Here is a 16189-nt window from a genome sequence, read left to right as displayed (position 1 = left end):
GTCTGTTCACAGCACTGGGCAGAAGACTCTGTGTAATGTTTAAAGAATTGCTTATCGTGATTAGGCCACTAAGAGTTATCTGCAACTCTGCAGTTCTCCTCAGCTCTATGGAGCCTTTTAGCCTTGTTTAGCTATTGTTTTGGTTTTACAGCTTGCAACTCCACTGTTCTGGTTTAGTATCATCTTTAATCAGCCTAGTTTCCAGCAGCAGCAGCAGTTTTAATGAAAAAGCTCTGATAAAGCCACTGTACACTACCTGTTCATCGGCAAACAGCAGACAGACATAGTTAGAGTCTAGCTGCTTAACATAATGAAGCATTAAGCAGCTAAAGAGACAGATGTTAATCAATCAATCAATCAATCAATCAATCAATCAATTTTATTTCTAAAGCCCAATATCACAAATCACAATTTGCCTCACAGGGCTTTACAGCATACGACATCCCTCTGTCCTTATGACCCTCACAGCGGATAAGGAAAAACTCCCCAAAAAACCCTTTAACAGGGAAAAAAAATGGTAGAAACCTCAGGAAGAGCAACTGAGGAGGGATCCCTCTTTCAGGACGGACAGACGTGCAAAAGATGTCGTACAGAACAGATCAACATGATAAATTAACAGTAACTGTTATCTCAGGAGATGAAACAGAGCTAAAAATAGGATAAATATTGGACTTACATTCATAAAGTGACACAAACACCACTCTAAGTGAATGCTAATGGTGCTCTGTGTCTGTTGGTTGTATGTATAGACAAGTTTGCAGCTGTTTGTCATATCAGCATCATAATATGTTTGATAATATGTTAATATTTATCTTGTTTCTCTGGAGAGATTTTTCTGTTGATTTTTAAATGAATGGGAGCACACCACTTTTGCATTTTCGTTAAAACCTGCTATTTAAAACTGAACAGAAAGTGAAACATATCTATGCTTTCTTCAAAGCCAGATTTCAAAATTAAGTTTTTTTTAAAGAAAATTTGTGTGTTAAGGAAGTATTGAGCATACATCTGGCTAAATGAGACTTAGATTTTACTGCATGAGTTGTATGAGAGTTTGTAAACAGATATGTTGATATAGTTTTACCTTTAAAGCAGCCCTCCGTCAATTAACAAATAAATATGTTCACCATTTTCCATGGAGGGTTGTGAAAAAAACTGTGAAAAAAGTTTTTGCCACAAGTCAAGGTGACATGGCATGTGGGTAAAGTACTCCATAAGCAATACAAAGTAAACCAGGGAAGTGCGCTTGCACAAATCTGAAAGGTAAAGACAGCACCTTGCATGATAGTGATTGCATTGCAGCAAATGCGAAATGTCATTTCTTATTATGCATCTTGCTCTAGGTCCCCACTCTGTCATCTGAACTTTGAAAATTAATGAGTTTGATCAAAGTTCAACATCATCGTGATATAAGTATGTACAGGTCTGCATTAAATACTACATTCATTTCTTGTGTACCATGCCTGCACCTCTTCTTTTCACTTTGTGCCAGATCAATGAAGCCCTGTGTTGAGGCTACTCACAGTTCAGTTTACCTCTGTACATCTTTGACCCTGTGGATGGTCAGCCAATAGAGACACTGCTGCACTTTGTTTGGGAATTATTATTCAGACATGTTTCATCACCATGTTTAGCACATGACACCACCAGTCCGCATTGCTCTCATACACTGTTTACAGTGTGTGACTTCCCTGCGGGCCAAGCGTGCAGCGATATCTTAAAACTTAAGTGTTAAGGCATGATCACATAACATTTCTATATTTTACGTATTCACTCCATCTCCCACACACACCTAGTGAAGCCTCAATGACTGACAAGTGTGCATGTGTTGTTTTGGCGTGATCTCCAGCTGCCTCTGGAGGACTTGCAGGTCAGAGTTTGACTGACCAAGCATATGTGCCGGCTCAGCCAACAGAGACACTGATTAACTGTGTTTGGCATAAATATGAAATAATATGAACATCAACAGGCTTTAAGAATGTTATCAGTTTTCCTTTAATTCATTTTTACGCTCTGTCCTTAGACAGACATAGAAAGCACCAACATAGGGCTTAACCTGATACAAGCTTATATCATGAGGGCAAAACCCTAAAAAAAATAAAAAACAAAAAGTTGATCATACCACTATAAAAGGTACATCAATTTGTTGTGGCTTCTCTATTCAAGAAGCAAAACATTAGTACCTTCAAGAACCACTGTGTGGCAAAGTTGACAGAGCAGCTGAATTCACAGAGACTTTCTTCTCTTTTAGAACAACTCAACTTTAAGCTGTAAAATCAAGTGACAGGAATAATAAATATAAGAAGCAAAATAAAGTAGTACACTTGATATCTTACTTTAGTTCATGAGTACAGCTTTGTCCCTTTTTCCTAGACAGAAAAACTTGCTGTGTGTAGTTAAAAAAATTGTCCTGTTTGATAAACAGTTCATTATTAGTTGAGTAATCAGAGACAACACCCAGAAAAAGACAGGAAGTATTATTGCATTTTCCAATTTTTGCTTGTGTGGAAAACAATAGGTTTCTTATCTCATTACAGTCTTCCATAACTGTAACCATGTAAAATCCCTTGATATGCTGTGGACAGATACTGTGCCTGTTTTGCTCATGATGCACACAGAAGATGCAATGTGACATGTTGCCACAAGGCTAATGACCTTGATGTCAGAGATCCTTGCTCTTATTCAGATAACACTGCAGTTTGATGGCTACTACATCCTAAATGTCTGACTTCCCTCTGGTGGCGTAAGATACACACTAAACAACACTACACAGCATCCCATTGGAACAGTGGTTTCAGTTTGGCAGTTTATAACACCTTCCACTTTACACAACCACACAACCATATCCTTTTTCGGGTGTCAATTCAGGGACCTAAACCTCACAGTTACAGATCATGTTATGTGGTTACTATTGTTCATTTTTGCCAGTTCTCCATCATGATGTAAATTATATCACACTTTTTTGTTTGTTTGGTTGTTACCATTTTGTTGTCCGTGAGAGGGCAACTGTCTGGTGATCGACTTCTTAAGCCCCATTTCCACCAAGCAGTACGAAACGGTTCAATTCAGTTCAGTACGAATGTTTTCCGTTTCCTCTGAGAAAAGTTGAGGATGGTACCAACTGTTCTTTACCATCCCCATTTTTTTTAAAGATATTTTTTAGGGCATTTTTTTTTTGCCTTTAATCGACAGGATAGTGAAGTGTGAAGGGGGGGGGGGGGACATGCAGCAAAGGGCCACTGGCTGGACTCGAACATGGGCTGCTGCAGCAACAGCCTTGTACATGGGGCGCCTGCTCTACCACTAAGCTACCGACGCCCCACCATCCCCATTTTTGGTCACCCTTCTGTTGGGGTGCCTAGCACACAGATCTGGTACTACTAGGTGGCACTAGAAACGCGATAGCAGACAGTCACTTTTGCTCAGGGCTGAGTTGTGGCTTCTTTTGAGGCTTATGTAACCAATGTTCATACCGTGGCAAGTTTTACATATATGAATATGGTGTTTAAATATACATTTATTTCAACCGCATTATGTGAACGGCACATATTCTTATCCTCACTTGGAGGGGAAAAAAAGCGCTGCAGAGCATTGCTCATGTGGGCTCCAGCAACACTAAACCCCTGCGCTTGCCTGCTACCAAATGGAGAGGGACTAAATGCACACACCTGCTTTTTCTAGATATCCCATGGAGACACTGCAGCCTGTTTGATTTTGTTCGACGTGCAACCCCATTCTGTGGACGATAAGGGGGCAGACTTCCTTCTGTGTCACCAGTGATGCGGTAATACAGTGAGTGCTAGACAGAGCAGTGAGTGACAGCAAGGGTACTGTTTGTGGTGGAAACGCTAGGGATCTAGGTGCCATGTCTGAAGGGTTACTTTTGGTTCCAGATGTACAGTACTGAAAGTGTTTGGTGGAAACAGGGCTTTACTTTCCATCTTGACCAGGGCCTGTGTTTATCAAACTGCTGAAAGTGATACATAAATGGAAACCTCCATCCCTTTTACTCTTAGTTTCAAACTTAAAATTTAACCTATTTTTTATAATATGGCTTAAACATGCCCCTAAATTTAAGAAAGGCCTCTTAAATTGGCTCAACCCTTCTTAAACATGTTTTAAAATGGCTGTATAATGCAGTATAGGTAATATGTATAACATCTAATATGAAGGAAAGACATATAATACAGAATAAGCTTGTTGTAGGAGACTGTTTCCTGCTACTACTTTCCGGTGAACTGTTATCTCCAAATGCATATTTAATGGCATGCGTTGTTTCCATTTCAACACTTGAAAGTTGCTCTTAAAGTCTGCTTCAGCACTTCACCATCAGCAGGTGTAGATTGCTTGATAAATCTGTCTTATTGTTTACTTACAGCAAATTACTTTTCTGCATTCTTAATGTAATTCTTAAGCGTTTGATAAATACAGGACCAGGGACGTCTGAACGTACCAGTTAGTTTTAGTCTCTGAGGCTACACAGTTTCACTTTGGGAGGAGGCAACAACACCTTGATGGGCACATACCCAGAGGTAAGAAACCCCACTTGACAGACATTACTCTTTCAGCTATTCCGTCAGTGGTAGCTGAATTCCAGTCTTAAGATGTCAATGTCTTGGATGTGACGTGTCCACATCGCATGCTGATCCTCACCATAGTTCATACTGGACTTCATATGAACAGTTCTGATACACTGTTGAGTCCCTTTACTTGTTAGCACTGCACAATACACACCACATCATGTTAAACTTAACCATGTGTGTTTTTGTATTTGTCAGTCCAACCTGTTTCTCTTTTCTCACCCAGCAGCATGACTGGCAACACTCAGATGTTTATGTCCCGGACATCTGTGGGTGTAGTTGAGAGGTCCTGCCCCTCACTGATGTTCTTAGTTTCCATGGTAACTGAGTGTTGCGGTTGTTGTGCCTGTCTGAGACTGGTTTCCAGCAGTGACTCGATTTGCTCCTGACAAGACCTGAGACAGTCCTGAAGGGAGAGAGTCCAGGTTAGTTTGAAATCAGTGGTTATCTTAGTTCACTGAGTGTCAATCGGTATGTTTACATGACATTAGAGAAAATCCATTTATCGTGTTAGTCCAACTAAAACCAGATTTTCAAAATACATGTCAACATGTTAGTTCGACTGAAATCATACTAAATTGAACACACCCAGAAAATGCAATTGGGAGTCTTATTACTCCATGTATACAGTCAATCGGACTTGTCTAACTTGTTTGTCGATTATTTTGGTCTGTGAAGTAATAGGTCAAACCGGAAAAAGGTCCAATAGTAACAAACGGAAAGGGGGCATATCGCCACCTATCCTAGCGAAGTCGGACATACTTGAGTCAATAAATCGATTCCCCTCCTGTGCTTGTATACTGGGACAAGGACAGTAGTCCAATTAAATGGCCTAGCCGAGCTATAACCATTGCTCAACTTAAATATGCATGTAAACGTACTGTATGTGTATGTGTACTGGGTGCTGTCATGAACATGGAAATGGATGTACCCACCGGGTCACTCCTGATGGTCTGTGCCAGGTGCTCCATCAGTTTCTGAGACATCATGGCATTGCCCACCATTCTCATCTGTAGACCCTCCACTGCTGCCACCATGCTGCCTGCTGCCACCATCGACGGAGGGCTAGCAATAAATTTAACATCTGTGGAGCATCAGAATGGAACTTAATGTTAATACGGCACATTTTAAATAGGGAGTGGCAGTAGAAGAGGACCAAAGTCACAGAGTCAAAGCTGTTTCAGTGAGGATTCAAACTGAAAAAAACTCTGCGTTAGAACAACACATAAGGCTGCGTTAGTGGGAGGAATTTGTTTAAGGTACTGGTTAGAAAATGAAATAAGATCCACGAAGTCCAGTTGGAACAACATAAATGCTGAAATTTCCCTTTAATGTTCCCCTCACTAAAGTATTATGGAAATATTAACCAGCAGCAGTAGCTGTTTGATGTTTGTTGTTGTTTGATAGGTAACAGTGGCGTAAAGGTAAAAATCCTGATGGCCCAGTTATATAATACAAGTCCATGGAGAATTTAATTTTTTTTTAAGAAACTAATTGTTTTCTTTTGTTGATTTTTCATGCGTTCTTCAGAGCTGTGTCAAATTTTGCCCAGTTTACACCATAAAATATCCAAGTTGCTGTCCTGTTCACACTACACAACTTGCTGGCTTGTAATCAACAGTCTTGAAGTCATCCTGGTTTTCACACTACATGACTGCCCAGCAACAGGGGGTCACATACTGCAAGATCTTTCACCAGGAGGAATCTAGGAGGTATGTCTGGTCTCCAAACTGCATTTTGTCACAAATACACTTGCTAGTTATTGTTACACGGGAAATTATGTCACACCACGCACAAGACAGCAGGATTCCTACATCTTAAGACAAGTTAGATTTAAGACTTTTTAATGCCACTCTGACTTCAATTTAACCAATTCTATAATGACAGAAATTGAAGGGTAAAAACATAACTAAACTGACATTACTTGGGGTAAGGAACAATTTTGCCTAAATATTTATTCTTACATAAAACATGACTTTTTTGGCTTGTGGCATAGACGTGGGTGGAACAGAAGCACCTATGTTTGTTGGCAATTTTACATAGAGATTTTGTGTTTCTTACTCTGCACATGGAGCTCCACTGCCTTGATTCCCATCACACTGATTTACTGGTTTCAGCAATGCCATAACAATAATTAGGCTCCAGTTTCTACCTACAGCACCTGACATTTTGATTTTTGAGGTACTGGTGCGTGTGACTATCACAGTAAAAACATGAATGAAGCTCAGGCTTTCACAAACTGACTGTAGCATTTCATTTTCAGTGGTTATGTCTAAGTGAGCTCAGTTTTGCCAAAAAAAACAAAACAAAACCACACAACAAAAACAAAACATAAATTAAATAAACAGAAATTAAAATGCTGTCATCCATTTGTGAAAGCTGAACCAGCCACCATGTTAATTTTAAACATCATTTTTCAAACAGATTTGTGTCATCAAAGTGTGGGCAGTTGGTGCAGATGAATGGTGTTTGTCTTCCCTCCACACTGCCTGGAGCTCCCCGCTCACCCAGTAGCGAGGGTCTCAGAGTTTGCGGTCATCCGGCAGAGTTCTGACAGACACAACACTGGCGGATGAGCATGGAGCTCCAGGTGCTGGCAGCCCAGAGGGAAGCTAACATTAATGTTACCTTGTGTCAGATCCACTCTGTGGACCGGATGCTTTCTATTTAGGTGCTGAAATATTAACAAAAGGCTATTGTGGCAAGCTAGTTTGGTTTTAATAAAGACGCACAGTGTAGATTTGGTGCTTTCCCAAACTTTTAACACTCTCTCTCGTTTTCTCTGGCCTGTCTCTTCTCCTCTCATTAATTCTCTCTCATTCATCATTCTGCAATACGCTCAATCAAATCACATCCTGTACTCTGAGCATGGATGTAAGAATTTAACGTGTCTTCTCCACGCAAGTTGTCTGCTGAGTAAACGCGTTGTACCACACTAAAAATCTTCTGTGCCAAATACAGTGCACTGTATATAGTTATATGGCGACGCTTCGATTCAGACAATTTACAACGATTTTCAGTTTTAGCCCTAAATGCAACGTCAGAACAAAAAAATATTCATAAAATCCTACCTCACGTCTCAACATGAAGGTCTTTACAGACCTTCTTTTTACTTTAATGAATTCAGTGTGTTTAAGGATCTGCAGGAACCCTTAAGACCAGATTTTTTTGTTGTTGTTGACATGCGTGTTCACAAAATAGCCTATTTCCTTTATAGCCTGTTTCCTCTAGGTGCATCAACAACAACTTTGGTCTGGGCTGAAATGCAACACTTACAATAAAGTTCCTGCTGTTACAGACAACCTCTTTCCCCAGGTTTCCTCTCAACCCTTGTCTTGTGCTCTCATTGGCTGTAGGTCCAGATATTTAGCTTGCTACATATCTGGAGTATATCTGCATAAGTGAGCCTCTCAGCATGTATCTTTGACCAGTTCAAACACAGCTCTCGAGTGCCGATTTGCAGTAACAAAATGGATTTTAGCCACCTAAAAAAGTCACCTAAAAAAAAAAAAAAAGCACTACCACTTTAAATGTACACTATATTGAGAATATCTTCACTGCTTTACCTCAATGTCAGACAATGATTTCCAACGGGAGGATGAAGCTGTTCTATCACTCTTCAAAGCCAGCCTCCATTGGGAAGAACAGTGATTTAACATTGCTGAACACAAGAGCTGCTGTTCTGCTGCTGTCCTGCTGCTGCCTAGATCAGTTGTTTGTTTGTGTTACTGTGTGACTTCGATGTTGAAAGGGTTAGCTCAGATTCACCAAAGTCACATAATGACACTTACAAACTTACTGATCGAAGAAGTGGTAGACCAATAGCTCCTGTGATCAGAGTGCTAAAATGGTGGTGGTAAAATGGTCTCAATGGAGTCTGGTGGCTTTGATGGGGAACTGAAGCCATTAACGACGTTCCTGTCAGAACATGCTGTCTGACAGAAAGGATAAGTAGAAAAAATGCTCTCAATATTGCGTACACTTACATTGATATTGTTTTTTTCCTCTCTCCCCTGTGTGTGGCTTTTGACATACTTAGATATTGTGAATCTGGGGCTTAACAGCCTGAGTGCACAGGGCTTAAGAAGAGACAGTAGAGATGTGGCTGTCGCTTTCAGTGAACCTTAAACATCTTGTAGCCTGAATTACAGTTGGAATGGTTGATCTGGGTGACTGTGTGTCAGTGATGTATGAGTACGTTGCAGTGTGTGTTGCTAATAATAATCTGATCACCAAAAACAAAACTGATATTGATTTTTTTGAGGTGAGGCTTTTTTTAGGTGGCTAAAATGTGTTTTTCTTTGCTGACCCTTTTCCACAGCAGTAGATTGCTGAGCTTCTGTGTCGGACTCCAGCCTGCTACATCAAATTGGGAGCATGCAGACTGACATCTACTGTAAGTTATACACTATGGAAGAGTAGCTAATATAACCCCACTCAAAAAAAAAGAACTATCCCTTCAGTGTTTTCCCTTTTTCCTTTAACGCTTTGTTTCGTACTTCTGCTGCAAGGTCGATCTGCTGCATCTTATTATGTTAGACTGTCATAGTGTGCAGTATACTGCACAGCAAATAAAGATGGCCTTAACAAGAGCTGAAGAGGCACTGTCTTTGTAAAACATATCTAATAAGAACTTTCACTTGCTTTTATAAAAGACAGCATGTATATCAAGTAGTCCCATTCATACCTGTGGCACACAGAGCCACAAAGGTCTGAGCGTGCTTCCTGAGGATGGGCCTGTTCTCTCTCCTGACAGGCAGCTGAGACAAAAAGTGGTCAATGAAGTCCAGAGGGGTTACTGAAGCCAGGTCCCACTTCAGCTTGTTCAAAACCAACAACTCCATTTGCTGTGTGGGCAGAGAAAGGGACAGAAGGACAGGGTCAAGTGTGATCACAACAGACAGATGCAGGGATTAACAGAGATGGCGATGGAGGTTTTTTGTCTACTTATGGGGATTTTTGGCTTTAGGTGGCACTGCATGAAAGGTCTGGGAGTCATCAAAACTATTAGGAATCCTCCTCTGAGAACCATGAACGTCCACAGTGAACTTCCTGACAAGGCAGCCACTTTTTCAAGGTACTTAGTCTTGAACTTAAGTGCTGGTCAATGAGAAATTTGAACCTTGTGATGGGGCTACAAGAAACAGTCAAGAGGTTACTGAAACTATCAGAAGCCAGCCTCTAGGGACAATAAAATCCATACCAATCTGGCTGTAAGCTGATGAGATATCCCCATCTGAACAAAAGCGTTCAGACAGACAGACAGACATGCAGGCCAGATACTACATATAGTATCAAACATGTTTCCTGCTCATGACTACACTTGGACTACAGCATCCCCGCTAAGACAGGCAGTGTTTTAATGTGATGGTGGCCTACCAGCAGCTGGGTTGGTGTGATAGAGTTGTCTGTGTAGATGCAGAGTTTCTCAGCAGTGAGTGGGATTGTTTCCTTCAGTTTGGATGACAGGAACATACAGGCAGCTCCCAGTAACTGCAGGTGGTTCTTCTTGGTGGGTTCCACTGACAGGAAGCGGTCCATGTAGTTCATAGCCAGAGGGAAAACCTCCTCCTCACACTTCTGTTCCTCACACACCTACACAAACAACCCAGACAACAATACTGCCATTGAACACTGTTTTGTCATCAGTGTTGTAAGAATAATTTGCTGTTATCACTGTCAGTTTGGTTAAAGTCACAAAGGGCCACCATATTCAGTGCCTATTCAGAGAGTTTTTAACACAGACTTCCATTAACAAAATCGTTTCGAGTTTCAATTATAGTAATAAAATCGTTAATACAACCAAAAAAAACCCTTCTGTTTTAATTCCTTTGAGGGTCATTTTGACTTATAATGAGAACAATTCTGTAATACCATGATACTGTGAAAGCGCAATATTTTCTAAGACAGTTATTGTACTGTGAAAATCTCATACTGTTACAACCTTAGTGTGAGGATGTATTGCTTTTCTTGGGTTCATGCAATTAACAGAAAACTTTAAAACAAAACACAAGTAAGGGCACAGACTCAAGACAACACCATTTGATTCCAGTAATTAACAGTTGTTGTTGTTGTTGTTGTTGTTGTTGTTAACTCGGATATTGCAGTTTCACCTAAAGGTGATTTGAGATATGTATTTTCAGTAGTGGGAAGCCACTTATAAAAAAAAGAGTCCGTCCAGAAAGAACAAGAAGCAGTGTTACCTCACAGATAAGAGGTTTCGTTTTGTCAGTGCGTCACAAATACCGAAGCTGAACAGCTTGGTGAAAAAAAGACAAGCACGAGACTTCAATAAGAAAAAGTAGGCACGCGCATATCCAGTCGCTGTCCCACTAACTGTATGTATAAACTGTATAGAGCTAGAGAAATGTTGATTGAAACTGTTAGGCATATGGAAACGATATAGAGCCTTGATAAAGGTAAGACCTGTTGTAAGAGTAAGAACTGTGAAGTTCCTCACGAGCCCCTAACACAAAGGCAGCGCGTGGTCTGCAGACTGGCAGCCCGCAACATTTTTCAAAAATGTTTTTAAATATTTTAAGACGTTAAACCATACATTTTGTCATGCATCCACCATGACTTTCAATTTTCTTTTCACGTTATTTAGTTAAACTGGCACGTGCGAGTGGAAATACGTTTTACTGTGAGGTAAAAAAAAAAAAAAAACCCAAAAAAACAAACGCGTCTGCTGAAGCCTTGAGTACCTACTTCTACACAAACTATTTAAGAATACCATTCAGCACAGGACAGCGTCATTACTGCCTTCTTAACAGGCTACTCATATTTATAATGTATACTTATACATGATATGGACCACGGTCATGTCCATGCCAACCTATATAATGTAACAGCAACCATTTAAAACAGAACTCCACTGAGAAACACAACTTAAAATCCCAACTTGCTGCATTTTTATCCGCAAGACTGCACTAACGTTACCTGTCTTCGCACTACTGGGTCTATGGGACTAGAACTTCAACTCGGCATCAGTTGCGTTCACCTTTGGACAAGATGGATACACCTTTTTCTCCTCTCTTTCTCTTTCCACAAAACCAGCAGTGGTGCTGTTGAGCAGTCTGAATCTACTTCTTAGGTTGTTTGATAATCAGTGTTACACTTATTGTAGCTTGAATGCCGAATTCACCAGCGGCTTTCAATGACTCACAAAGACCTCTTAAACACTTAACTCTGCAGATAAGCAAAGACACGCTGAAATTCCAGTTCTGTGAGGGTGATTCACTTTATACAAAACGTAACATCAAGTATTTGGCTTTAACTCACCTCCAACATCCAGGTAGCCACTATCCTCCTCATGTACGGAGCTATTTCTCTCTGGACGCATTTGAAGTAGTTGGGAGCGGGGAGGTACTTGTCTTCTGCCCGCAACAGAGCGTGCAGGACCCGGTCATTCAACAGGTTGGAGTCCCGGTAGGCCCTCCGGATGGCAGGCCTGTCCCCCTCACAGCACAATAACTGGGGTTCCATTGACTGTGCCTGGAACACTGTGTGTCTCTTTAAGCTGTTGCCTTCGTGTCACTGTGCTGATAAACTTTGAGACTAGCTTCCACTTAACGTTAGCTGACGACAAATCACAAGCTGCTCCACATTTTGTGGACAAAAACCGTCTTCCAACTTTCTTTTGACTCGTGGGAGAATACCTCCAGGTAACTGTTACAATGGTTGTGTAAAATGTAGTGAATTAAATAATTCCTTGTTTGTCTCCGTTGTCCTACTGTGTTTTATTCTTTTTCCGTCGGCCTTAGAGTTACTTTCTTTGTTGCACAGGACAGACTTTGGGGAAACACCGGAGTGGCTGCTCTCTTCCCACCGTCCATGTGCGGTGGGTTTACCTACATCCCCCAGCTGCTGCGCCGTTTTAAGAGTTGTCCGCGTCAAGTGAATTACCATATAATGACGACATATCCGGCTAAAAAGTTCAAAGTAAAAGCGCATTTTCCGTTCTTATCACTCGTTAAAGATACATTTTTTAATAGGAACTGTATACATTATTCTAACTAAAGATGAGAGCAATGAAGAACCGCTACACAAATAAGTATAACTGTAATCAGTTACAGTTACTGGGGAATAGTATGTAAATAAATTACATTTGCTATTCAAAATGATTGATGATGATTACAAAAAGGTTACATCCATATATTCACTAAAACACTTATATGCAGAATATAACGTTCATTCAGTTGTTTTGCATCTGTTCATCATGCAGGAATGTCTTCTTTTGGCTCAACCTATTTCTCTACATTTGTCAGTTTTATTTCCCAGTATAAAACATGTGATAGAAAATTAATCAAAACATAATCAAGTGTAATTACTTTGGTGAAGTATTCAAACAGAAACATTACTAATAACAGGTAACTAGTAATCTGTAACTTATTATATTTCAAAAGTAACCTTTCCAACACTGTTTCTAAGGTTGGTTCACTAACATTAGTCTACAATAACACCTACTTTTCCACTTACATCTAGTGATATCCAGCCACATAAATGATCTCTGTTTTGTGTGCTGAGATTTTGAAAAAAAGATTTCTGACACCACCAAAAACACCGAAGGTGAATAGAAATTCATAGCTGTTGTAAAAATGATTGAGAAATTACACTGAAAAACTTGATCCAGGTTTGGGCTATTTCATAAGATTCATAGGCCTCTAGGTGACTTTTGTTAGATTTCAGATTTAGTTCATTGTCACTCTACAAACATACAGTGAAATTCAGGTGCACTCAAGGACCGGGCTCATTTATAAAAACAAGTAATAAATAGTAATAAAATAGTAATAGAAATGAATAAATAAATGCCTCCATTCCAGTCACATTCTACACAACTGTAGCTACCATACACGCATTGCTAATGTATGCAATTAAAATGGGGAAAAAAGTGCTTATGTGTATTATTCCTCATTCCTTTTGTGCCTTCTTGACTAGTAAGGTTATTTTCTGTGCACTACTCTGTCTTCTCTTGTCTTGGTGATCAGCCGCATCACGGTTGTGTCATCTGCAAATTTAACTATGGTGGTGGTGTTATGGGATGGAACACAGTCATGAGTGTACAGAGAGTAGAGAAACAAGCTTACCACACAGCCTTTTGGGGAACCCATGCTAAGTGTCAGAGTGGAGGAACATTAGGGGCCTATCCGGACTGACTGCGGCCTGTTTGTCAAGAAGTCTTTTATCCACAAGCAGATGTTGTGGTCTACACCCTGGTCGGACATTTTGGAAACCAGTTGGCTGGGTAAGATGGTTTTAAATGCAGAGCTGTAGTCCACAAACAGCAACCGTGCATACGCCCCTTGATATTCCAGATGGCGCAGTACAGTGTGAAGGGTGATGGAGAAGAAGTCATCCGTCGACCTGTTAGTTCTATAGACATATTGGTGGGGGTCTAGGGTGGGTGGCAGAGCAGCCTTGATGTGTTGTAGGACCAGTTTCTCCAGGCACTTCATGATTACAGATGTCAGTGCCACAGTTCTGTAATTGTTGAGGGATGTTATGACAGTCTGCTTTGGAACTGGCACAATTGTGGACGTCTTTAGGCAGGTGGAGACAGTGCATTGTAACAGAGAAAGGTTAAAGATTTTAATGAGCAGTTCACTTAACCCCACAGCACAATTTTTAGCTCCGTGTTCACCAAGCAGTACTGTAAGGTTCAGTTCAGTTCGGTACGCTTTTTTTCCATTTCCACGAAAAGTTGTGGATGGTACGAATGGAAGCATTCTATACCATCCCCATTTTTGGTACCCCTTCTGTTGGGTTACCAAGCACACAGATCTGGTACTAAAAGGTGGAGCTGTGAACACTGCAGTCCATTGATTGGTCAATAGTGGACAGTCACTCTGCTCAGGGCTGAGATGTGGCTGGTTTGAGGCTCATGTTACCACTGTTCATATCGTGGAGATTTTTATAAATAAACTGTAACAATAAAATGAAGGGATGTTTTGCTGCCTCTCACAGCAGCTGGAGTCTGAGAAAAAATAACTTCATTCACTGGGCCAATGGCCAGCAACTTTTAAGGTGGAACCTTTACTTGTAATGTTACTCAATGCATGAGGAGATGACGGGAATCAATCAACACACCTTAAATATTCACATTTAGCAATGAGTGGCTCTTTAAGCATTTATATTTATTAATTTCGGCTAGGTTGTGTGAACTGCATATAGCAGGATATTCTAATCCTCACTCGGTGGGGGGAAAAAAGCATCGTGAAGCGCCATTTCCGCGGGCTACGTAACACTTCCGGATATACTTCCGGGATTAGAGCTAAGCTTGGCTAACTTGATTAGTGAAAGACACATTTCTTTTCTGAGCATCCTCGCCTCAGCCACCTGCTGAACTGAGTCCAGCTTACCAATGGAGCTGAGCTGGACTCAGTTCAGCAAGTGGCTGAGGCGAGGATGCTCAGAAAACTGAACTGTATATTAAAAAATGCCTCTCATCCATTGCACAACCTGGAGGTGTTTAGCCAGAGCACTTTCAGCCACAGGCTGATACCACCGCAATGTAGGACTGAGCGTAGCAGGAGGTCCTTCCTGCCTGCGGCCATCAGACTTTTTAATGCACAGTAACTTATGCACAGTACTTATTAACCTGCTCCTCCTTTTTACTTGTATATTAGGCTATATTACTTTTTATCATTATAGTCTATGTCTATGGTCAAACCAACTTTCCTGTATGGTAGTGACATGTGGAGTTCTTTTGTAAATCAAGACTTTGAAAAATGGGACAAACACCCACTAAAGTCCAACACACTGAGATTTGAAAGAGTATACTCAGAGTCCGCAGGAACACCCCTAACAATGGATGCCAAACTGAACTCGGCCTATTCCCCCTTTTAATTCAGATACAAAAAAGAGCAATCCAATTCTACAAACACCGAGAACAAATGACCCCAACCCCTACCATTACAAAGCTCTCCATTGCCAAGAGGAGAACATAGAGAGGAGTCCTCTCAGCCAGCTGGTCCTGAGGCTCACCTCCTCTAACAGCACAAGGCCTCAGGACAGCCCTCACACATTCCAGCCCAACCAAATTATAACTGAAGACAAAGAAAACTACATCAACTAGTGGACACCTACCACAAAAACCCAAGACAAACTTCAGTACTATTTGGCCCTAAACAGTACACAATGGCAAACTATCTGACCACCGTAACAGATCAGAAACTGAGAAAGATACTGACTATATATACAGAGTCAGTGACCACAGCCTGGCCATAGACACTGGCAAACACAGGTGGACCTGGCTGCCTAGAGAAGACAGGCTGTGTCAGCTCTGTCCACAGAGACAGGTGGAGACAGAGCAACATTACCTGCTACAATGTGGCACTAACAGAGACATCAGAACAAAGTTCTTTACAAAGATTAAATGTGAACTCAAAGATTTTGATACCCTCTCTGACCAGACTAAAATGCAACATCTACCTGGAGAAAATAGTGTCAGCGCCATAGATGCAGCAAGATATGTCAGTGTATGTCACAGCCTAAGAGACAACCAACACATAACAACTGGAGTTTATCTCCTCACAGCTCACACTCTGCCTTTTTATTTGCCTCTTTACTTAATGAGTTTTTGTTCTTTACAATTAATGATTTTGTTGTAATAC

General features: G+C 40.8%; 1 protein-coding gene across 1 annotated transcript; it reads right to left on the bottom strand.

Moving 5' to 3' along the window:
* Positions 1 to 2040: 2040 nt before the first annotated feature.
* Positions 2041 to 12422, bottom strand: LOC125887563 (G1/S-specific cyclin-D1-like). Its single transcript, XM_049574510.1, has 5 exons — positions 11859 to 12422; positions 9957 to 10172; positions 9265 to 9424; positions 5513 to 5661; positions 2041 to 4983 (listed from the first exon to the last, which is right to left on the bottom strand). Exons 1-5 carry the CDS (start codon positions 12060 to 12062, stop codon positions 4822 to 4824), a joined length of 891 nt encoding a protein of 296 aa, XP_049430467.1. The 5' UTR covers positions 12063 to 12422; the 3' UTR covers positions 2041 to 4821.
* Between the last annotated feature and the right edge of the window lie 3767 nt (positions 12423 to 16189).

This window comes from Epinephelus fuscoguttatus, linkage group LG4 (genome assembly GCF_011397635.1).
Source record: "Epinephelus fuscoguttatus linkage group LG4, E.fuscoguttatus.final_Chr_v1".
Lineage (NCBI taxonomy): Eukaryota > Metazoa > Chordata > Actinopteri > Perciformes > Serranidae > Epinephelus > Epinephelus fuscoguttatus.
This window is presented reverse-complemented; position numbering and strand designations above follow the sequence as displayed.